Source organism: Oryctolagus cuniculus, chromosome 17 (genome assembly GCF_964237555.1).
Source record: "Oryctolagus cuniculus chromosome 17, mOryCun1.1, whole genome shotgun sequence".
In the NCBI taxonomy this organism is placed as follows: domain Eukaryota; kingdom Metazoa; phylum Chordata; class Mammalia; order Lagomorpha; family Leporidae; genus Oryctolagus; species Oryctolagus cuniculus.
In genome coordinates this window covers 41,616,284-41,640,469 of record NC_091448.1, presented here as the reverse complement: position 1 = coordinate 41,640,469, position 24,186 = coordinate 41,616,284, and the positions used below count along the sequence as shown (strand labels likewise).

General features: G+C 46.5%; 1 protein-coding gene across 1 annotated transcript in view; it reads left to right on the top strand.

Moving 5' to 3' along the window:
- The window catches only part of PSMD11 (proteasome 26S subunit, non-ATPase 11), a 45,233-nt gene that overhangs the window by 291 nt on the left and 20,756 nt on the right, over nucleotides 1-24,186 (top strand). Inside the window, exons 2-3 of the mRNA XM_008271067.4 lie at nucleotides 2,070-2,171; nucleotides 18,684-18,808. Coding sequence (XP_008269289.1) covers nucleotides 2,070-2,171; nucleotides 18,684-18,808 — 227 coding nt within the window. The remainder of the gene's footprint in view (nucleotides 1-2,069; nucleotides 2,172-18,683; nucleotides 18,809-24,186) is intronic.

Here is a 24,186-nt window from a genome sequence, read left to right as displayed (position 1 = left end):
GGGCCGGGCCGGGGGCACAGGCCGCTCGGAGCTCCCCGGAGCCCCCCGGGGGCCACTGGGGTGGGGAGTCAACTCGCCGGCTGCTGACTCACCGCGGGCTGGGCATGGGGTGGGAGAGTGGGCCGGGGGCCCCCATCTCTGCTCAGCCTGGTCCTTGCTCCGGCCCGCGCGAGCTGGCCCGGGACTAGCAGCGGGGCCGGCCGGCGGGCTTGTTCGGGACTGGTTTGAGAGTTGAGAGGCCTTGGCACTGCCCGCTCGGGACAGGCATTTCCCGCCGTTGTTATCGGCGCAGCCTGCTCGGGGGTGGGAGCGCGATCGCTCGCTGCTCCTCTCTCGGAGTTTGCTTCCGCGGGACGTTGCGAGTGGGAGCTGCTGCTACTCCCCGGCCCGGGCAAGAAGGCTCCACTATGAGAGGGCCGCTTCCTGAGTGTGGGAGACACGCGCCTCGGGCTGGCCTGACGTCCCCCTGCCCCGTGTAGCGTGTCCGAGCGAGGGGTGCGGGTAGGACCGCGCGGCTGGAGGAGCTGACTGCACGTCCCCGGCTCCCTCTTGGAGGCTAGAAGTCAAGTTCAGGGAAATCGCTGTCCGCCGCGGAGTTCAGGGAACTCCGGAACCCGCCGGCTGCACAGTGCCCCAGAAAATTAAAGAACGTTTTCTTAACTCTGTAGTGTGACTGTTGCACCTGCTCACAGCAGGAGAGCCGGCCAGTTGCGTCCTGCCGAAATAGGTGCATCAGGACACAGAAGGCCTTTGGGTTCGGTTAGGGCATGGGCTGACTCTTCACTGCGCGTGTAGTAATGAGGCTTGAGAAGATGCGGGTCGGATCAACAAGTAGTAAGAGTGCACGTGCGTGGGGGACTTCCAGGATGCTGGCGTTTATTTTGACTTATTCTGTGTGTTGTTACTGTAGCCTTGCAAGATCTTGATGTCTTTGTCCTGGGGTGGGGTGGGGGGTGTCCTGGGGAAGGTGGGAAATCAAGATGCATCTCTGAATGATTGGGGGGAAGGGTGTTTGGTTTTGAAGTTTTTAAGTCAGTCCCAGCTACAGAACCAGTCATGGCAGTCTCTGTTAAATAAGTGTTTTTATCCAGTGTGTACACACTACTGTGGAAGCATGGATTTTACGTTTTTTTTCTGTGCCTAGTGCCCAATATTTTTTCTTTGATAAAGTAGAAATTGTGGTAAACGTGATGATGAGTGTTTCTTGCTTTACCGCTCCACTAGAGGGGAGCGTCCTGAAAGCTTCCTGTTAGAGAGAGCTTGAGTCATGGTGGCTGACATCCTTACTTTTTCCCGACTCCATCATGGAGTATCCAAATCTTGGTTTTTGTCAAGTCATGATGCCTTGCTAGAGAAGTACTGACTGGTGATGATCTCTCAAATTATCCTCACCAACTTGAAGAGGTTGTTGGCTGTTTGAGTTTTAGGATAATTATTAACAGTTGGAAGTGGGACAGATGGCACCAAGTTATTTTAACAGGACCTGGTCCACTATTCGGCAGCAGTCTCTCCTAAGTGTAACTGCAGGGTCACACTGGTGCTTTTGATGGGCTAGTTTTTCCTGAGTGGCTTCGTAGAATTGTTTGTCCCTACTCACTCCTCAGCTGAAGCTTTCCACAGACGTGAAGTTACGGAAAGGTTCCTGTCTTTATAGTCATCAGTAACTTGGACATTTGATTTTAGTTTGTAGCAGATAAATGGACAGATATGTTTAATGTCTTCACATAACATAGTGACTACATGGGGCTTAGCGAAAGTATGAAACACTTGTTTTAATTTTGTTTCAACCAAGTGATCACAGCAGACGTCTCAGCATGTGTGGGTAAGGGAAGTGTTCTGGCTAGAATGAAAAGCCACACTCACAGAGTATATGTTTTGTGATTTTCCTGGGGCGTGTCCTACATACGTGTGATCATCTTGCTTTTTGTTTAAAGAATTTTCCCCCCTCAGTTCTCGAATTTGTCTTTTGGCGAATGTGTTTGAGTTGGTAAGGGGTCTGGTGAGGCTGACATCTCCTCCAGTTACCTTTCAGTCGGAAGTCTCAGCGTGTTTTCGTTTTCCTCTCCCAGTAAAGCGTGACATTCAGGAAAATGATGAGGAGGCAGTGCAGGTCAAAGAGCAGAGCATCCTGGAGCTGGGGTCCCTCCTGGCGAAGACTGGACAAGCTGCAGGTGAGTGCCGCAGGGGGTCGCTCCGCAGGAACCGGGGGCCTGCCTGCTTGTTGTGTTGGGGGGAAGGAGTACGGGACAGCATCTACCCCGCCACCCCCCGTTCGTGGGGGGTATGTTCAGTTTTATTTTATTGGCAACTTGTTGAGCTTCAGTATTCTAGCAGGAAGTTGAGGTGGCCTTTAAACTCAGTTGTTTCGTGGTAGAATTTTCTGCAGGTTAGGGAAAAATCCTATTTTTGTTGGGATGTGGTGATGTGTGGTTTGTTGCTGATTTTGGAATTCTCCCTGTTTTTCCTTATATATGGGCAGCAGCAGCCTTCAGTGATTTCATTGAGCAGTTCTGATTATTTAAAGTGGGTAGTGACTTTAGGTCTCTGACTAAAAAATGACTAGGGGTTTTGTATCCAAGTGACTCACTGTGTTTTTTTTTTCTTCTGATGCAGAATGAGTAAGACATTAGATAGAGTCTTCCCAAGACTTTTCCATTGGTGCCTAGGACTTTGTGCATATCATTGCCCAAACATTTTAATTGCAGCTCAGCTATTGGCTGGCAGGACTTGAGATGATATTCTCCTGATGGGTGTGTCCTTAGAATGGGCAGAGAGTTCTGTTGACAGGGAAGGGCCTTTGACCAGTGAAGCAGTAATAGTGTTTAGAGAGAACTTCTGTTTAAACTTAAAATGGGTGATTTTTTTCCCCCAACTTTTGAAAGAATTTAGAACTTACCTAATTTGAATGGATTAAGCTCTGATAAATGACCTCATGAATTACTTTGTTCCAATTATGTTATCAAAGAGAATAATGGGGACAGCTTAGCAAAAACTTTTTTAAAAAAGATTTATTTGGAAGGCAGAGTTACAGAGAGAAAGGGAAAGACATACACACACAGAGAAATATCTTCCATTTGTTGGGTCACTCCCTAGATGGCCACCATGGCCAGGGCTAAGCCAGAACAAAGCTAGGAGCCAGGAGCTTCACTCTGGTCTCTCACGTGGGTGCAGGGGCCCAAGCACTTGGGTAACCCTCCCTTGCTTTCGCAGGCACATTAGCAGGGAGCTGGGTCAGAAATGGAGCAGAAGGGACTCAAACCAGTACCCATATGGGATGCCAGAGCCACAGGTGGCAGCTTTACCCACTATGCCACAACTCCGGCCCCAGCAAAACTTCTTGAACTTGAAAACTAAGTTCTTTTCCCATTAAGGATAATTTAACTTACTAACTAGTAGGCTCAATAAATAGAAAGTTGAATAAAGATGTATGAAATGGTGAGGATATGTTTACAGGGTATCTGTGTTTGTCTCTTACATACCACTTGTGCGTATTTTTTTTTTTAAGATTTGTTTATTTATTTGAAAGGGTTATATGTAGAGAGAGACAGAGATCTTCCATCTGCTGATTCACTCCCCAGATGGTCACAAAGGCCAGTGCTGAAGCCAGGAACCAAGGAGTTTCATCCATGTCTCCCATGTAGGTAATAGGGGCCCAAATACTTGGGCCATCTTCCACTGCTTTCCCCAGGCTATTAGCTGGGATGTGGATCAGAAGTGGAGCAACCAGGACACAAGCTAGCTCCCATATGGGGTGCTGATGTTCAGGCGATAGCTTATCTTGATATAATACAATGTTGGCACCCATGAGTTCTTTTTTTTAAAATCCCATGTTTACGGGCCTGCGCTGTGGCATAGCAGGTAAAGCTGCCACCTGCAGTGCTAGCATCTCATATGGGCGCCGGTTCAAGTCCTGGCTGCTCCATTTCTAATTCGGCTCTGTACTACGGTCTGGGAAAGCAGTAGAAGATGGCCCAGGTCCTTGGGCCCCTGCACCTATGTGGGAGACCCAGAAGAAGCTCCTGGCTCCTGGCTTCAGATCGGCACAGCTCTGGCCATTGTGGCCAACTGGGGAGTGAACCAGCGGATGGAAGACCCCTCCCTCCCTCCCTCCCTCTCTCTTTATAATTCTGAATTTCAAATAAATAAATAAATAAATTTTTAAATAAAAAATAAAGTCCATGTTTAAATACTTAAAAGAAGGAACATATATAACAATATTTGAGTGCTAACTATGAACTAGATAGTTTTTTTTTTTTTTTAAGATTTATTTTATTTATTTGAAAGATGGAGTTAAAGAGAGAGGTAGAGACAGAGAGAGAGAGAGGGGTCTTTCATCCAATGGTTCTCTCCTCAACTGGCTGCAATGGCCAGAGCTGTGCCCATCTGAAGCCAGGAGCCAGGAGCTTCTTCCAGGTCTCCTATGCGGGTTCAAGGGCCCAAGGTCTTGGGCCATCTTCTACTTTCCCAGGCCATAGCAGAGAGCAGGATTGGAAGAGGAGCAGCCGGGACTAGAACTGGCGCCCATATGGGATGCTGGCGCTTCAGGCCAGGACTTTAACCTGCTGTGCCACAGCAGCAGCCCTGAATGTTGCTTTCTTGTAGTTATCCACTTAGGGATTATCAGTGATGTGTGGTGATTTTTTCATGTTAGGCAGACTTTCTTTTTTTTTTTTTTTTTTTTTTTTTTACTGGCAGAGTGGACAGTGAGAGAGAGAGAGACAGAGAGAAAGGTCTTCCTTTGCCGTTGGTTCACCCTCCAATGGCCGCTGTGGCCAGCGCGCTGCGGCCGGCGCACCGCGCTGATCCGATGGCAGGAGCCAGGAGCCAGGTGCTTTTCCTGGTCTCCCATGGGGTGCAGGGCCCAAGCACCTGGGCCATCCTCCACCGCACTCCCGGGCCACAGCAGAGAGCTGGCCTGGAAGAGGGGCAGCCGGGACAGAATCCGGCGCCCCAACCGGGACTAGAACCCGGTGTGCCGGCGCCGCTAGGCGGAGGATTAGCCTAGTGAGCCGTGGCGCCGGCTAGGCAGACTTTCTTATTCAATGCATTTATTTATTATTATTTTTTATTTCTTTAAGTTTTAAAGCTTTTTATTTAGTGAGAGAAATGTGCAGGAAAGTGAGGGCTTTAATTAGGGGAGAAAGAAGTCCAGAAGGTAAGTTGAGTCCATACCAGGTAGAGAGCAGGCCAGGAGCCATGTGGAGCAAGCCTGCAGGCAAGAAAGCAGAGAGTGGGTGGCCCGAAGGCCACGGAGACCCACTATGTTCCAGGCCTTTTATTTACACCCAAAGTGCGAGTGGTTACATAGTCTGATTAGCAGGTGGGCATACAGGTAGAGTCAAGTAAGGGCATGAGATCACACAGGAGTTGTGGTGAAGGGCGTGGTCCCCAGGTTATAAATCTAATCAATTTTATCCTGTCTGCCTGCCTCATTCCCCTCAGAGACTCCAGACATTAATCTTTTTATTTTTTATTTTTTGACAGGCAGAGTGGATAGTGAGAGAGAGAGACAGAGAGAAAGGTCTTCCTTTTTGCCGTTGGTTCACCCTCCAATGGCTGCCACGGCTGGAGCTCTGCGGCTGGCGCACCGCACTGATCCAATGGCAGGAGCCAGGTACTTCTCCTGGTCTCCCATGGGGTGCAGGGCCCAAGTACGTGGGCCATCCTCCACTGCACTCCCAGGCCATAGCAGAGAGCTGGCCTGGAAGAGGGGCAACCGGGACAGAATCCGGCGCCCCAACCGGGACTAGAACCCGGTGTGCCGGCGCCGCAAGGCGGAGGATTAGCCTATTGAGCCGCGGCGCCGGCCCAGACATTAATATTAAGGGATGTTGAAGGGTGTAGAATCGTCATATCTTCTATAGCTGCTTCCTGCTAATAGGGGTGTAGCACAGGCCCTGCCTGTCCTGGATCTGGAAGTCTCCACCTATCTCATCTAATGAATTTGTTTTATGAGCTGGAGAATGGTCACCACCAGTGGCTGTGTCCCCTGCATGGTTAGTTATTCTTAGTTAATAGATTTATAGATTTCTTTTGCAATTTGAGCTTGTGAATTCCATAAGTTTTTGATAATTAGTTCATACTAAATATAATTAAGGTGATTTTTTTTTTGACAGGTAGAGTTAGACAGTGAGAGAGAGAGACAGTTATAGACAGTGAGAGAGAGACAGAGAGAGAAAGGTCTTCCTTCCGTTGGTTCACTCCCCTAATGGTCGCCATGGCCGGCGCTGTACCGATCCAAAGCCAGGAGCCAGGTGCTTCCTCCAGTCTCCCATGTGGGTACAGGGACCCAAGCACTTGGGCCATCCTCGACTGCCCTTCTGGGCCACAGCAGAGAGCTGGGCTGGAAGAGGAGCAACCAGGACTAGAACCCGGGGTGCCAGCGCCGCAGTCGGAGGATTAGCCAAGTGAGCCATGGCGCTGGCCAAGGTGATTTTTCTGAAGGAATTACAAAGCCAATTAAGTGATTTAAGGTTTTTCTGTTGAAATGTACAATTTTCTGGAAATATACAAGTTTACTTTCCTCTAGTAGTGAGGATAAATTAAATAGTCTGTAGTATACATAGTTAAGCCTTCTGTAGTTCGCATCCATAAATGTACTGTTTACTTAAATTTTTTTTTTTTTTGGACAGGCAGAGTTAGAGAGAGAACGAGAGAAAGGTCTTCCTTCCATTGGTTCACCCCCCAAGTGGCTGCTACGGCCGGCGCGCTGGGCCGATCTGAAGCCAGGAGCCAGGTGCTTCTTCCTGGTCTCCCATGTGGGTGCAGGGCCCAAGCACTTGGGCCATCCTCCACTGCCTTCCCGGGCCACAACAGAGAGCTGGACTGGAAGAGGAGCAACCGGGACAGAATCCGGCGCCCCGACAAGGACTAGAACCTGGGGTGCCGGTGCCGCAGGCGGAGGATTAGCCAAGTGAGCCGCGGCACCGGCCTTTTTTTTTTTTTTTTTTTAAAGATTTTTATTTATTTGGAAGGCAGAGTTACAGAGAGAGGTGGAGACAGAGGGAAAGAAGTTTTCCATCCACTGGTTCACTCCCCAAATGACAACAACAACTGGGGCTGGGCCAGGCTGTAGCCAGGAGCCAAGAGCTTCCTCAGGGTCTCCCACATGGGTGCAAGAGCCCAAGCACTTGGGCCATCTTCTGCTGCTTTTCCCAGGCTTATTAGTAAGGAGATGGATCAGAAGAGGAGCAACTGGGACTTGAACCAGTGTCCATATAGGATGCCAGTGCTGCAGGCCAGGGCCTTAACCTGCTGTGCCACAATACTGGCCCAGCTTGAAATTCCTTTTTTTTTTTTTTTTTTTTTAAAGATTTTATTTATTGGGCCGGCGCTGCGGCTCAATAGGCTAATCCTCCGCCTAGCGGCGCCGGCACACCGGGTTCTAGTCCTGGTCGGGGCGCCGGATTCTGTCCCGGTTGCCCCTCTTCCAGGCCAGCCCTCTGCTGTGGCCAGGGAGTGCAGTGGAGGAAGGCCCAGGTGCTTGGGCCCTGCACCCCATGGGAGACCAGGAAAAGCACCTGGCTCCTGGCTCCTGCCATGGGATCAGCGCGGTGCGCCGGCCGCAGCGCGCCGGCCGCGGCGGCCATTGGAGGGTGAACCAACGGCAAAGGAAGACCTTTCTCTCTGTCTCTCTCTCTCACTGTCCACTCTGCCTGTCAAAAAAAAAAAATAAATAAAAAAAATTTAAAAACATATATAAAAAAAAAAGATTTTATTTATTTATTTGAGAGATAGAGTTACAGATAGTAAGAGGGAGAGACAGAAAAGTTTTCCTTCCGTTGGTTCACTCGCCAGATGACTGCAATGGCTAGAGCTGTGCCGGGAGCCAGGAGCTTCTTCCTGGTCTCCCTTGCAGATGCAGGGGCCCAAGCACTTGGGCTATCTTCTTCTGCTTTTCCAGGCCATAACAGAGAGCTGGATGGGAAGAGAGGCAGCTGGGACTCGAACTGGTGCCCATATGGGATGCCGGAGCCTCAGGTGGAGGATTAACATCCTGTGCCATGGCGCCGGCCCCAAAATTTGATTATTTTCTGATTCCTTGCTTTCCCTCCTTGTGATCCAGTACCTAATAGGTTTGGAAGTATCCTGCTAAACCTTTTGGAATTTAATATGTAACTTAAAAAAACTTTCAAAAACTTTACCAGATGACTTGTCATTGTTTCCTAAAGAAATTCCATGTGTATAGGTATATACAGTAGAAACCCAAGGAAGTCCTGGGGCCTGTGGTGAGGTATCTATCTTATCTATCTATGCTGCTGATTATTGATAAATTTGTATTGTTAGTTTGCTTTGATTTTGGCTCCCAAGAAACAAAATATGTGTTCTATTTATCTTAAGTTTTGTTTTATTTTGCATTTAATATACATTGTGCTGAATATACAGCAAATTTAGGGTGGGATCCCTGACTGACAACAGTTGCTTGGGGATTATGACAAAAACAATGTATAATAGTGATTGAAGCCAGATGCCCAGGCTCATTTTATGTTTCACAGTCTGGGACTCTTTTTTTTTTTTTTTAAATTAAAATATTTATTTATTTATTTGAAAGTCAGAGTTACACAGAGAGAGAAGGAGAGACAGAGAGAGATATCAATCTTCCATCTGCTTCACTCCCCAAATGGCCTCAGTAGCCAGAGCTGAGCCAATCTGAAGCCAGGAGCCAGGAGCCTCTTCCAGGTCTCCCATGTGGGTGCAGGGACCCAAGGACCTGGGCCATCTTCTGCTTTCCTTGGCCATCTTAGAGAGCTGGGTCAGAAGTGGAGCAGCTGGGACATGAACTGGCACCCATATGGGATGCTGGCACCGCAGGCAGTAGTTTTACCTCCTATGCCATAATGCCGGCCCCTAAGGTTTATTTATTTTTTAGAGTCAGAGTTACACAGAGGTATCTATTTGTTTGTCTGTCTGTCTATGTATCTATCTTTCATCTGCTGGTTCACTCCTCAAATGGCTGCAGTGGATAGCGCTGGGCCAGATGAAGCCAGGATCTTCATTTGGGTCTCCCACGTAGGTGGCAGAGCCCTGGAGCACTTGGGCCATCTTTTGCTGCTTTTCTCAGACCATTAACAGAGAGCTGGATTGGAAGTGGAGCAGCTGGGACAGGAACCTGTGCCCATATTGGGATGCTGGCGTCACAAGCAGTGACTTCACCTGCTTACACCACAATGCTGGCCCTGAGAGAGATCTGTTCACTGGTTTACTGCCCAAACGCCAACAACAGTCAAGGATGGGCCAGGCGAAAGCTAGGAGCCTGGATTCCATCCAGGTCTCCCACTTGGGTGGTAGTAACTCAAGTATGTGGACCATCATCTGCTGCCTTCCCAGGCACGTTAGTAGGAAGCTGGATTGAAAGTGGAGGAGGGCTGGTGCTGTGGCATAGCAGGTAAAGCCACCACCTGCTGTGCCGGCATCCCATATGGGCACAGGTTTGAGACCTGGCTGCTCCACTTCCGATCCAGCTCTCTGCTATGGCCTGGGAAAGCCGTGGAAGATGGCCCAGGTCCTTGGGGCCCTACCCGTGTGGGAAGACCCAGAAGAAGCTCCTAGATCCTGGCTTCAGTTCGGCTCAGCTTTAGCCATTGCCCCCAACTGGGGAATGAACTAGCGGATAGAAGACCTCTCTCTCTCTGCCCCTCCTCTCTGTGTAACTGACTTTCGAATAAATGAATAAATCTTCAAAAAAAAAAAAAAAAAGATGGAGGGGAGGAGCAGGGACTTGAACTGATGTTTAATGTGAGTGTCCTAAGCAGCAGCTTAACTCACTGTGTCACCATGCCAGCCCTGAAATTCTGATCTTATTGCAAATAATTCCGGTGAGTGAAAGGAAGAAGTTGACAGGATTTTTGTGGAGGTTTAAAAAGAAAAATTAACTCACAGCGTGAAAATGAGTAGAATCAGTCAGTATATAACCAAGTATGAATATGAGAAGTAAACAGTAGTAGACGAAAATGGAACGTGAACTGAGTGTTCTGAGAAACGGCAGCTAAGGGATCATTTGTTTCTCTGTTGGGGCAAGAAGAACAGTGCTCAGAGAAAATACCGTAATGCTAGCAGGTGATAGAAGAGCAGGCTGCTTAGCTTGTTGTGCTTCTGCCTTTTCTAGGAAGAAAAATTTTCCAACAGAAAAAAAGAGAAATATTAGAGAATTAGACCAATGATTGATAAGAGAGAGGATAGTTCAAATCTTTAGGTTCTATCTATCTCTGTTTTCATATCAGAAGAATAGTTCCAGCAGATAAAATGATAGAGCTAGTTACTATTCTGAAAAAAATCCTGGAGGACAGTGGAGTGTAAGGAAACTGAGGCTAGGCAAATGTTATTCTACCTTTCAAAAAGATGAGAAGAATAAAAGCATAGATCTGGGGGCTGGTGCTGTGGCGTAGTGGGTAAAGTCGCTGCTTGCAGTGCTGGCATCCCATATGTGTGCCGGTTCGAGTCCCAACTGCTCCACTTCCAATCCAGCTCCCTGCTATGGCCTGGGAAAGCCATGGAAGATGGCCCAGGTCCTTGGGCCCCTACATCCGTGTGAGGAGACCCAGAAGAAGCTCTTGGCTCCTGGCTTCAGATTGGCGCTGCTCCGGCCATTGCAGCCATCTGAGGAGTGAACCAACAGATGGGAGACCTCTCTCTCTCTCTGCCTCTGCCTCTCTGTAATTCTGCCTTTCAAATAAACAAATAAATAAATAAATAAATAAAAAATCTTTAACAAAAGCCTAGATCTGGATACTATAAACTGGTAATAAACTGTGAAATTCTGGGACAGGCTATTTGGTAAGGAGATTTTAATTACTTAAAATGGTGGGTCTGTTATAAACAGATTGTTCCAACTTATCTTTGGTCTCTCTTTCTGGTAGATTTGTGTGGGTTTGCCATCCTCCTGTTCTGTAAGTAAACTATTTTTGGGACATGGCCATACTTGTTCGTTTCCATATTGTCTATGAATGCCTTTGTACTACAATGGCTTAGTTGAGTGGCTGCCCCTGAGACCATATAACCTGAAAAGACAAAAATATTTACTGAATGTCCTTCCCAGAAAGTTTGCCAGACAGCAAATTAGAGAAATGGTACAGACTATATATCTGATGTAAGTAGGGCATTTAAACATTAGCCATACTTTTTTTTTTTTTAAGATTTATTTATTTATTTGAAAGGCAGAGTTTACAGAGAATAAAAGAGAGAGAGAGAATGAATCAATCCATCTTCCATTTGCTTGTTTACTCCCAAATGGCTGCACAGCCAGGCTAGGTCAATCTAAAGCAAGAAGCCAGGAACTTTTTCTCAGTCTTCCATGTGAGTGTAGGGGCCCAAGCACTTGGGCCATCTTCTGCTGCTTGCTGCTTTACAGGACACATTAGCAGGGAGCTGGGTCTGAAGTATAGCAGCTGGGGCTGGAGCTGGTGCCCAAAGTGGCTTTAGCTGCTAATTATGCCACAGCACCAGCCCCTAGCCATACTTTTGGAAAGAATGTTTTAAAATACACATTTTTTGGGCTGGCACTGTGGCATAGTGGGTAAAACTGCTGCCTGCAGTGTTGGCATCCCATATGGGTGCCAGTTCAAGTCCTGGCTGCTCCACTTCCGATCCACCTCTCTGCTCTGGCCTGGGAAAGCATTAGAAGATGGCACAAGTCTTTGGGCCCTTGCACCATGTGGGAGACCAGGAAGAAGCTCCTGGCTCCTGTCTACGGATTGGTGTAGCTCCACACGTTGCGGCCAACTGGGGAATGAACCAGAAGATGGGAGACCTCTCTCTCTGCCTCTCCTTCTCTATCTGTGTAACTCAAATAAGTAAATAACTCTTAAAAAATGCATATATTTTTATTTGATACATAGTAATTGTACATATTTATGGGATACAGTGACATTTCCATTCATTTATACAATGTAATGATCAGATCAGGTTAGTTGGCATATATTTCACCTTAGACATAAAATTTTTCTTTTTGTTGGGTTAGCTATTTCTGTTAGCTATTTAAAAAAATTTTTTTTTATTTATTTGAAAGGCAGAGAGAGAGGTAGAGACAGAGATCTTCTATCTGTGGGTTCACTCCCTAAATGGCTGCAATGGCCATGGTTGGGCCAGACTGAAGGCCAGGAGCCAAGAGCTTTCTCTGGTCTCCCATGTGGGTGAGGAAGCCAAAGGACTTGGGCCAACATCATCCACTGCTTTCCCTGGCCACTAGCAGGGGGCTGTATTGAAAGTGGAGCAGCAGTTGGGACTTGAACCAGCACTCATATGTGATGCTGGTGCTGCAGGCAGCAGCTTATCCCCTGTGTCACAACGCTGGTATTTTAAAATACCAGTTAATTGTTATCAACCCTAGTTATCCCTGTGCCATAGAACATTAGAAGTTATTTCTCCTGTACCCCTGGACCCATTAACCCTGGAATTTACCCAAATGGAATTAAAGGGGAGAAAAAAAGAGCCATTTGCACCTCAATATTTGTTGCAGCTCAATTAACAATAGCTAAGACATGGAATCATCCTAAATGTCCATCAGTGGATGACTGGATAAAGAAACTATGGGATATGTACTCTATGGAACACTATACAGCAGTAAAAAACAGTGAAATCCGGGCATTTACAACAAAATGGAGGAGGCTGGAAAACATCATGCTGAGTGAAATAAGCCAGTCCAAAAGGGACAAATATCATATGTTCTCCCTGATCGATGGCAACTAAACAAGCATCTAAAATGATACCAATTGAAGTGAAATGGACACTATGAGAGACAATGACATGATCAGCCCTTGTCTAGACTGTTAAGGAACAACTTACTATTTTATTCCTTTTAGTATTTTTGTTGTTGTTGTTGTTGTTGCTCTGTTCTACATAAGACCACTGGTTGAACTCTGTAATCAATGCACAATCATTCTTAGGCATTTAAAATTAACAGAAAAGTGATCTCTGTTAAACATAGGAGTGGGAATAAGAGAGGGAGGAGTTATATAGGTCGGCACATGCTCACTCGGACTTACCTCCAATGGTGGAACTAGAAATGTGCCAGGGGATTTCAACTCAATCTTACCAAGGAGGCAGGTACCAATGCCAGCGCACTTGGTAAAGTGATAAGTATAAATACACAACCGATCAAAAAGATAGGGTAAGTGTCGATGAGATTTCACAAATAAGACCAGTGTAAGCAAATAATGAAGGATAGAATTAAAAGGGAGAGAATGATCCTGCAGGGGAAACAGGACACACAGCAGACTCATAGAATGGCAACACTCCTGCCTCGGAATCAACACTTGGGACATTCGGATCTGGCTAAAAGGTCCATGAGAGTATCACAGGCATGGAAAGCCATGACATGGTGGCAAAAAACAATCTACGGGCGCCGGATTCCGTCCCGGTTGCCCCCCTTCCAGGCCAGCTGTCTGCTGTGGCCAGGGAGTGCAGTGGAGGATGGCCAAAGTACTTGGGCCCTGCACCCCATGGGAGACCAGGATAAGTACCTGGCTCCTGCCATCGGATCAGTGCGGTACGCCGGCTGCAGCTCGCCGGCCGCGGCGGCCATTGGAGGGTGAACCAACGGAAAAGGAAGACCTTTCTCTCTGTCTCTCTCTCTCACTGTCCACTCTGCCTGTAAAAAAAAAAAAAAAAAAATCTAAATGAAAGATCATGGTGAACAAGACCCCAGCAGAAGGAACAGGCCATAAAGGAGGGAGGCACCTTTCTCTGAAGGGAGGAAGGAACCTCCACTGTGATACGGCCTTGACTAAACAAGTTCAGAGTCGGTGAACTCAAGGGGCTTCCATAGCCTGGACAGCTCATAGCAAGAGTCTCGGGTGATTGCTGACGTCATAAATAAGAGTGCCAATTGTTAAATCAACAACGGGAGTCACTGGGTGCATGCTCCCCACGTAGGATCTCTGTCCTTAATGTGTTTTACCTGCTCTCTCCACTCTATCTCCCCCATGCCTTCCCTAGACTCTGGTAACTACTGTTCTTTTCTTCCTTTTTTTAAAAAAATGTTTATTTATTGATCTTAAAGCAGAGTTATATGGAGAGAAAGCATGAGAGACAGAGATCTTCCATCTGCTGGTTCACTCCCCAAATAGCTGTAAGACCTGGACTGGGCCAGGCCAAAGCCAGTATCCAGGAACTACTTCTGTGTCTGCCACATGGGTACAGGGGCCCAAGGATTTGGGCCATCCTCCACTGATTTCCCAAATGCATTAGCAGGGAGCTGAAGTGGAGCAGTCGGACTTTAACCATCGCCCATATGGGATGCTAGTGCCGCAGACCATGGCTTAATCAACTGTGCCACAGTGCTGGACTCTTCTCTGTTTCTTCAACTTTGCTTCCATATATAAGTGAGAATTGTCGTGATACTCATATGACAAATATAGGTTATGACTTTACAATTGGCTAAATGTCTCTTAAATGGAATCATTTGTCAACCTGGAGAAGTCTCTAGCATCATGTTGTGGGATTCTATTCTTGTTTGTCTGGTCAGCATCTAGCGTCATGGTTAAAACCATTTCAGAAGGTAGGCTTATTTTTGTAGATAGTTCAGTATAGTAGAGGCACAGAATTTAGATTCACAGTTACTGCCAAAGACTGGAAAATATAATTCAGTTGAATAAGTATCAAGTTATATACTTGAAATACTTGGTTATCAAAAAAGAAGGTGAGTAATTACCTGCCTTGGTGTAGTCTGTCACCAAGAAGACCTTAATGGACTCAGCCTGAACAAAGAGTGCCATAGAGAATAGCAAAGCATGCTTCCTTCCTTGCGTCAGATCCAGGAAATTAATTAAGCCAACCATCCCACCATGAGACTCTGCCTGGAGCATTGTTATCAGTGGTTACCACAGCAGACAAATGGTGCCTTTACAGAAGTAATCGAGATACCAGGCTGTCAGAGGAGCAATTGAAATGGCTAAACATGTTTAGCTTGGAGAAAGGGAAAGTTAGGGAGACAGAACTGATAAATATCTTTAAATATTTGGAGACACATGGAAGGAGGTATAGATTTGTGTTTTCAAAAAAAGTCTTCAATGTGACCAACATTGTAAATGTTATTTTCTGAACATTTCTCATTAGAGCTCACTTGTGCACAATTGTTCAAGTATACTTAGGAAATGCTATGGGAGAAAAGACATTGCACTAGCCTTCTTTAAAAAAGTTATGGTTATATAATGTAATTTGCATACATGCAAAAGGAGTTTGAGGGGGAGAAATCACTGTATACTGGAATTAGCATGAAAGGCTTAATAGGATTTTTACTAGACCTAAAAGAATATCTAAAACTCAGATGCATTGAGAAGATGGGAAGACATTGTCAGATGGGATGTGGCACCAGTGCCGTGTGAAAGCAGGACTGTACTCTGTGTAGGAATGAATAGGGTAGCTGAATGGGAAAGTCTTACAGGGAACCGAAAGTCAGTGCTGGATAGTAAAGCGAAAGGTGAATTTTTCCACTCCATAGAGATCCTTTAATACCTGACACGGTCCTGTGAGTCCTCTGGCTGTTCAGGCAGATGAAAGTTTCAGGACCTGGAATTAGCTTTCTCAAGAGGGTGAGGTTTGCTTGCCCTGAATTAAAGTTCTCAGGAGGATAGGTCTGCGGTTGGAGAATGTTAAAGAGGAAGAAGCACTAAAGAAATCTTAACCTACATTCCAAAAATACTTCCTAGTTGTTCAGTTGAAAGATTCTCTAATTTTTACTTTTGACAAGCAAATCTCTAGTTCATTGTTTCTTTTAAAGATTTTTATTTATTTATTTATTTGAAAGGCAAAATTAGAGAGCAAGAGAGAGCAAACTTCTGTCTGCTGGTTCACTTCCCAGATGGCTACACAGCCAGGAGTGGGCCAGGCTAAAGCTGGCAGCCAGAAGCTTCATCCTGGTCTCCCACCATGGTGACAGGGGCCCAAGGACTTGTGCCATCTTCAACGGCTTTCTCGGGTACATTAGCAGGGAGCTGGAGCAGAAGTGGAGCAGCCAGCATTCAAACCCGTGCCCATATGGGGATGCTAGCCTCACAGGTGGATGCTTAACCCAGTATAATGCCAACCCCTACTTCACAGTTTCTAAAAACTCTTCCTTATAGTTCCTTACTGCGCTCTTTGTTTTCCTCCTCCTCCTCCTCCTTCTTTTTTTTTTTTTTTTTTTTTTTTTAAGAACTATTTATTTATTTGAGAGGCAGATTTATGGAGAAAGAGATCTTCCATCAGCTGGTTCACTGGTTCACTGGCTGTAGTGACAAGAGCTGGGCTGATGAGAAGCCAGGAGCTTCTTCCAGGTCTCCCATGCGGGTGCAGGAGCCCAAGCACTTGGACCATCTTCCACTGCTTCCCAGGCATAGCAGAGAGCTGGATTGGAAGTGGAGCAGTTGGGACTCGAACTGGCACCTATATGGTATGGCAGCACTGTAGGCAGTAGCTTTACTCACTATGCCACAATGCCAACTCCCCTATTTTCTTTTTAAAGATTTATTTGGTTATTTGAAAGGCAGAGTTAGAGAGAGGGAGAAAGAGAGAGAGAGAGAGAGAGAGATCGAGAGAGAGAGATCTTCCATTCTGTGGTTGACTCCCAAAATGGCTGCAATGGCCAGACTGGGCTGAACTGAAGCCAGGAGCCAGGAACTTCTTCCATATTTCCCACGTGAGTTCAGGGGCCCTACTTCTTGGTCTGTCTTTCACTGCTTTCCCATCCCATATGGAATACCATTGCTGCAGGCCATGGGTTAACCCACTGCACCACAGCACTGGCCGCACCCCACTTTTCTGCAAGAAGGAAAACAAGCCTGTATGTAGATGACACCTTTTTTGGTTATGGTTTAAGACTTAGATTTTTCCAGATTAATGAGGAAATTTTGAAAAGTGTGGTAAGGGGCCAGCACTGTGGTGTAATGGGTTGGACATCCACCTGTGGTACTGGCATCCCATATGGGCGCCGGTTCAAATCCCAGCTATTCCATTTCCGATCCAGCTCTCTGCTGTGACCTGGGAAAGCAGTACACGATGTTCTAAGTCTTTGGGCCTCTGCAGGGGTGTGGGAGACCCAGAAGAAGCTCCAGGCTCCTGACTCTGGATTGGCCCGGCTGCAGCCATTTAGGGAGTGAATCAGTGGATGGAAAATCTGTCTGTAACTCTGCCTCTCAAGTAAATGGATAAATCTTTAAAAAAAAAAAAAAAAAAGGCCAAAAGTATGGTAGGACTTCAAGGGTGAAACTGCAATATTTCAGTTAAAAGTTTATTTAGGAGAGTGTCAGGGAGGGCCGGCGCCGTGGCTCAATAGGCTAATCCTCTGCCTACAGCACTGGCACACTGGGTTCTTGTCCCGGTCAGGGTGCCAGATTCTGTCTGGTCGCTCCTCTTCCTGTCCAGCTCTCTGCTGTGGCCCGGGAGTGCAGTGAAGGATGGCCCAAGTCCTTGGGCCTTGCACCCACATCGGAGACCAGGAGAAGCACCTGGCTCCAGGCTTCAGATCAGCACGGTGCGCCGGCCGCAGCGTGCTGGCCACAGTGGCCACTGGGGAGTGAACCAACGGAAAAGGAAGACCTTTTTCTCTGTCTCGCTCTCTCACTGTCCATTCTGCCTGTAAAAAAAAAAAAAAAAAAAAAAAAACGGGCCGGCGCCGCGGCTCACTAGGCTAATCCTCTGCCTAGCGGCGCCGGCACACCGGGTTCTAGTCCCGGTCGGGGCGCCGGATTCTGTCCCGGTTGCCCCTCTTCCAGGCCAGCTCTCTGCTGTGGCCAGGGAGTGCAGTGGAGGATGGCCCAGGTGCTTGGGCCCTGCACCCCATGGGAGACCAGGAAAAGCACCTGGCTCCTGGCTCCTGCCATCGGATCAGCGCGGTGTGCCGGCCGCAGCGCGCCGGCCGCGGCGGCCATTGGAGGGTGAACCAACAGAAAAGGAAGACCTTTCTCTCTGTCTCTCTCTCTCTCACTGTCCACTCTGCCTGTCAAAAACAAAACAAAACAAAACAAAACACATAAATAATAAAGAAGAGTGTCAGGAGGGTGATACTGCTGAAAGGCTAAATTGTAGAATACTTCAGGAAGGGAGGAAGGGAACTTAGAATTGAAAACTTGTTTAAAGGGAACTGCTCAGTGCCTGTGTGTAACACTTGCAATGCTGGCATCCCGTATGGGTGCTGGTTTGAGTCTTGGCTGCTCCACTTCTGATCCAGCTCCCTGCAAATGTACATGGGAAAGCAACGGAAGATGGTCCAAGTCCTTGGACCCCTGCACCCCTGTGGGAGACCCGGAAGAAGCTCCTGGTTCCTGTCTTTGGATTGGCCCAGCTCCGGTTCTTGTAGCCATCTTTAAAAATAGATTAAATAAAAATGACTCCTGTAACCTGATCAGATTTTTATCAGTGGTTTTGTTCAAGATGGACAAGAGGCACAGAGGATTTCATGTTCTAGAAAACTGCTCTTTGAGAGTATGAATATTTTTTGCTATTTATCTTTCATTAATATGGGTAAGTGAGGCATAAGCATGAGCTTTACTTGGGCTTCAAAATAATTTAGTGACTGGGAAGGGACTACAATGCAAATTTGATATGTGATAGCTTATTTTCATAATGCTAATACCTGATGGGAATGCTTTAAACTCCTAGTAAGTGTCATTTAGACTGGTTCCAGTGATACAAGTACTGATTTTTATGATCTTGTATTACTGTTTAATGGCATTCACTTTTTTTTTTCTCCTGAATTGCCTTCTACACAGAGCTTGGAGGACTCCTGAAGTATGTTCGACCCTTCTTGAATTCCATTAGCAAGGCTAAAGCAGCTCGTCTGGTCCGATCTCTTCTTGATCTGTTTCTTGATATGGAAGCAGCTACAGGGCAGGAGGTAAGCTATGTTGATGACAGAAAGTAGACAATATGCACAAAAGCCTGCTTCAGTGAAAGAAATGCATGCTTCATTGTGGAGCTGTGTAGAAGGCACAGCTCAGGTCTTATCAAGTCAGTTTCTCTTTGTTACAGGGCATTTGATACTTTGGGTCTGTTCCATGCTTTGCTTTGTAAGTGGAGATTGTCAGTGGTCCCTGGAATCCTCATTACATCAGGGTCACAAACTGATTCTTGTCTTTGAGGTATTGTATTGCCACACCTTTGTAATGTTTTCTATGTATGCGGTACCTTTCATCTTGTGTCACAGAGCTTCTTCTAAGCACTAATTAAGTCTTGTGGCACCCTTTCTTGGCACGTTTTGTACTGCATATATGCCTCTGTTGGGGGTGAGCATCTACTTATTTGTGTCTTACATTGGTACACGTGACTTTGATGTTCTTGTAGGTGACTCTGAGATCAGAGCAGACCTTGAACTGTACTGAAGAGTGCCACTCTGGAATCACGGAACTTCTTCCAGCCATTTCAGACATAGCTGTATTTTCTGCAACTCAGGACAAGACACATACCAAAATTAAAACTTTTTCTGGGAGCTGGTGTTGTGGCCTAATGGGTTAAGCTGCCACCTGTAAGGCCAGCAGTCCATTAGGTTCCAGTCGAGTCCTGGTTGCCCCCCTTCCAATCCAGCTGCCTGCTGATTTGCCTAGGAAAGCAGAGGAATATGGACCAAATGCTTGGGCCCATGCATCCATGTGGGAGACCCAAATGAAGATCCTGCTTTGGCTTGGCCCAACTCTAGCTGTTGTGGCCATCTCAGGGTAAACCAGTGTATAGAAGATCTCTCTGTTTCTCTCTCTCTTTTTTTTTTTTTTTTGATGTATTTTTAAATTTTTTTTAAAAAAGATGCATTTTTATTTGAAAGAGTTACACAGAGAGAGAAGGAGAGGCAGAGAGAGAGGTCTTCCATCCACTGGTTCACTCCCCAATTGGCTGCAATGGCTGGAGCGGCGCCGATCCAAAGCCAGAAGCTTCTTCCGGGTCTCCCACAGGGTCCCAAGGACTTGGGCATTTTCCTCTGCTTTCCCAGACCATGACAGAGAGCTGGATCAGAAGTGGAACAGCCAGGACTCAAACCGGTGTCCATATGGGATGCCGACACTGCAGGCTGTGGCTTTCCCAGATATGCCACAGCGCTGGCCCCCTCTCTGTCTCTTTCTATGTTTCTCTCTCTTCCTCTCTGTAACTCTGTCTTTTAAATAAATAAATAATCTTAAAAGTCATTCTGTAAAAAGTGGTAGATTCAAGAAGGGTTCTAGTCCCAGTTGGGGTGCTGGTTCTGTCCCGGTAGCTCCTCTTCCAGTCCAGCTCTCTGCTGTGGCCCGGGAAGGCAGTAGAGGATGGCCCAAGTTCTTGGGCCCTGCACCCGCATGGGACACCAGGAGGAAGCACCTGGCTCCTGGCTTTGGATCAGTGCAGCGTGCTGGCTGTAGTGGCCATTTGGGGGAGAACCAATGGAAGGAAGACCTTTCTGTCTTTCTCTCTCTCACTGTCTAACTCTGCCTGTCCAAAAAAAAAAAAAAAAAGACAGTCACTCTTCTTATAAGCTTTATGTGTTTTTATGTGTTGAGGAAGGCAGGCAATAAATATATAAAATGTCAGGAAATATTAAGGAATTGCTAGTTGATTATGGGTCTGATTGTTTGCTGTAGCCTATGTAGGTATACAGTTGAAAGATTTGAAAGGCCATAGTAGCATATTGAGCAAATGGTGAGGAATAGTAAAAAAAACCCACAACACAAAAGTTCTACTTTGAAGTCATGTCTTTTGTAAAAACTGTTTTTGTTTTCTTTTTGTCTTAGTGATTCGTTGAGACCTGCTTTAAAGTACCATAACTGACTTCTTTTTAAAAAAGATTTATTTATTTATTTGAAAGAGTTACACACACAGAGAAGGAAAGAGAGAGAGGGAGGGAGGGAGGGAGGGAGGGAGGTGTCAGTCTTCCATCTGCTGGTTCACTCCTTGATTGGCTGCAATGGCTGGAGCTGTGCCTATCCGAACCCAGTACTTCTTCTGGGTCTCCCATGTGGATGCGAGGGCTCAAGGACTGGGGCCATCCTTTACTACTTTCCCAGGCCATAGCAGAGAGCTGGAGTGGAAGTGGAGCAGCCGGGTCTCGAACCAGTGCCCATATGGGATGCTGGCACTCCAGGTGGCAGCTTTACCGGCTAAGCCACAGCACCGGCCCCTTTTTTGACTTCTTTTATAGAGTTTTCAAATTCATCTGTTTCTGGCAGGCTATGTTTTATGATGATAGATCAAAAAACAAGTAATATTTAGATGCTTGCCTATTGGACCAAAGTGTTAGAAATTTTTTATATAGATACATTTATTTATTTGAAAGGCAGAGTTATAGAGAGAGTGAGAGAGGAAGGGGCAGAGATCTTCTATCTGTTGGTTCATTCCCCAGATGGCCACAACGGCAGGAGCTGGGCAGGTCTGAAGTCAGGAGCTAGGAACTTCTTCCAGGTCTCCCATGTCAGTACAGGGACCTAAGCACTTGGGCCATCTTCCACTGCTTTCCCAGATGCATCAGCAGGGAGCCAGATAGGAGGTGGAGCAGCAGGAACTTGAACTGGTACCCATATGGGATCCAGCACTGCAGGTGGCAACTTTACCCACTATGCCACAGTGTTGGACCCCTATAATTATTTTATTTTTTAAAAAGATTTATTTATTTTTTGAAAGAGTTACAGAGAAGGAGAAGCAGAGGCAGAGAGAGAGAGAGAGAGAGAGAGAGAGAGAGAGGGAGGGAGGGAGGGAGGGAGCCCCTCTATCTGTTGGCTCACTCCCCAAATGGCTGCAGTGGTCAGGGCTGGGCCAGGCCGAAACCAGGAGCCAGGAGCATCATCCAGGTCTTCCATGTGAATGCAGAGACTCAAGGACTTGGGCCATCCTCCACTGCCTTCCCAGGCACATTAGCAGTGAACTGTATTGGAAGTGGAACAGCCGGGACTTGAACCAGCACCCATGTGGGATGGTGGCACTGCAGGTGGGTTTACTCACTATGCCACAGCACTGGCTCCTAGAATTATTTTTATGAATAAAAGAAAATTATTTTTATTAGATACTTGTCTTAACTAACCCTAACTTTTAACCAACCCTACTTTTTTAAGATTGTACTTTTGGCCAGCACCGTGGCTCAATAGGCTAATCCTCCGCCTGTGGCACCGGCACACCGGGTTCTAGTCCCGGTCGGGGCACCAGATTCTTTCCCGGTTGCCCCTCTTCCAGGCCAGCTCTCTGCTATGGCCCGGGAGTGCAGTGGAGGATGGCCCAGGTGCTTGGGCCCTGTACTCAATGGGAGACCAGGAGAAGCACCTGGCTCCTGACTTCAGATCAGCGCGGTGCGCCAGCCGCAGTGCACCGGCCGCAGTGGGCACTAGAGGGTGAACCAACAGAAAAGGAAGACCTTTCTCTCTGTCTGTCTCTCTCTCACTGTCCACTCTGCCTGTTAAAAAAAAAAAAAAAATTGTACTTTTTGGGGCAGGATTTGGCTAGTGGTTAAGAACCCTCTTGAGACACTTACATCCCACACTGAAATGCATGAGTTTGAGTTCTGGCTCTGCTGATTGCAGCTTCCTACTAATGTGCACCCTGGGAAGCAGCAGGTGATGAGTCAGGTACTTGGGTTCCTGCCACCCATGGAGGAGTCCTGAATTGAGTTCTAGTCTGCTAGGTTTGCACTGGTCAGTCCCAGCTGTTGCAGGCATTTAAGAAGTGAGCCAGTGGATGGGAACTTCCTGTCTGTTTCTGTATCTTTTTCTCTCTGCCTTTCAAATAAATAAACTTTTTAAAATAAAAAATGTGTTTTTTTCTCATGAATGTGAATCCTATTTAGTTTAAATAGGTTACTTATTTATTTATTTTAAAGATTATATATTTGAAAGGCAGAGTTACAGAGAGAAGGAGAGACAGAGAGAGAGGGAGAGAGGTCTTCCATCTGCTTGGTTTACTCCCTGAAATGGCTGCAACAGCCAGGATTGACACAAGTTGAAGCCAGGAACCAGGAGCTTCTTCTAGGTCTCCCACATGGGTTCAGAGGCCCAAGTACTTGGGTCATCTGCTGCTGCTCTCCCTGGTGCATTAGCAGGGAGTTGGATGTGAAGTGGAGCAGCCGGCACTTGAACTGGTGTCCATGTGTGATGCTGGCGCTGTAGGCCAGGTCTTTACCTGCCGAGCCATTGCACTGTCCCCTAAATTGGGTACTTTAAAGTTGGCTGACCATTAAATGTTTGTTTGAAAGTAATGTTACTGGTAACTTTCTTTAATAAAGATCATTTGAAAGAGTTACAGAGAGAAAAATAGGAGAATGAGAGAAAGAGTGATCTCTGCAGCCCATTGGGAGCCAGGAGCCAAGAACTTCATCTAGGTCTCCCACGTGGATGGCTAGAACTCAAGTATTTGGGCTGTCATCTGCTACCTTCCCAGCTGCATTAGCAAGGAGTTCGATTGGAAGTAGAACAACCAAGACTTGAACCTGCGCACATCCAGGATGGTGGCATTGCAGACCATGTTTTAACCCACTGTGCTACAACACTAGCTCCTACTAGAAACTTTTTGTACGGAAAAAATATTTTTATTAGTGTGTTAGTGTGAAGTAAAGACTGCTTTTTTTTTTTTTTTTGATTAGCAATTTATCTTTTATCATGAGCTAGAGTCTTACTATATATACTAAGAAGAACTTCTTTTGGTAATTTTTGTAGATTATAGGTTATTTGCTTGTTTTGGAACAAATATGACTCATCTAGATTGCTTCATCTGTATGTCATATTCAGCATGGCCAACTTTGATATCCAACTATTAGTTAAGTCCTGTTCATCTTTTTTGATGTCTGCTTCTCCACCTCTTTTCTCTTTGTTCCCTCTTTACAACTAGCAGCTAGCTTGGTTCTTAATTATTTGCTATTTGAACTACTGCAAAAGCCTCAATCTGTCCTGTTACCATTGACAGAGATATCTTAGTAAGTAGGCCTCTGATCATTTTGTTAATTTATTTTATCTTTTTAAAGATTTATGAAAGAGTTAGAGGGAGGGAGGGAGACACAGAGAGAAATCTTCCATCCCTTGGTTTACTCCTCAAATGACTGTAATGACCAGAGCTGGGCCCATCCGAAGCCAGGAGCTAGGAGCTTCTGCGTTTCCTTCATGGGTGCAGGGGCCCAAGCACTTGGGCCATCTTCTGCTGCCTCTCAGGCACATTGCAGGGCACTGGATTGGAAGCTAAGGAGCCAGGACTTGAACTGGCATTCTGGTATGAGATACCTGTTTTACAAGTTGCAACTTAACCCAGTGTAACAGAATGCCAATCTCTGATAGGCAT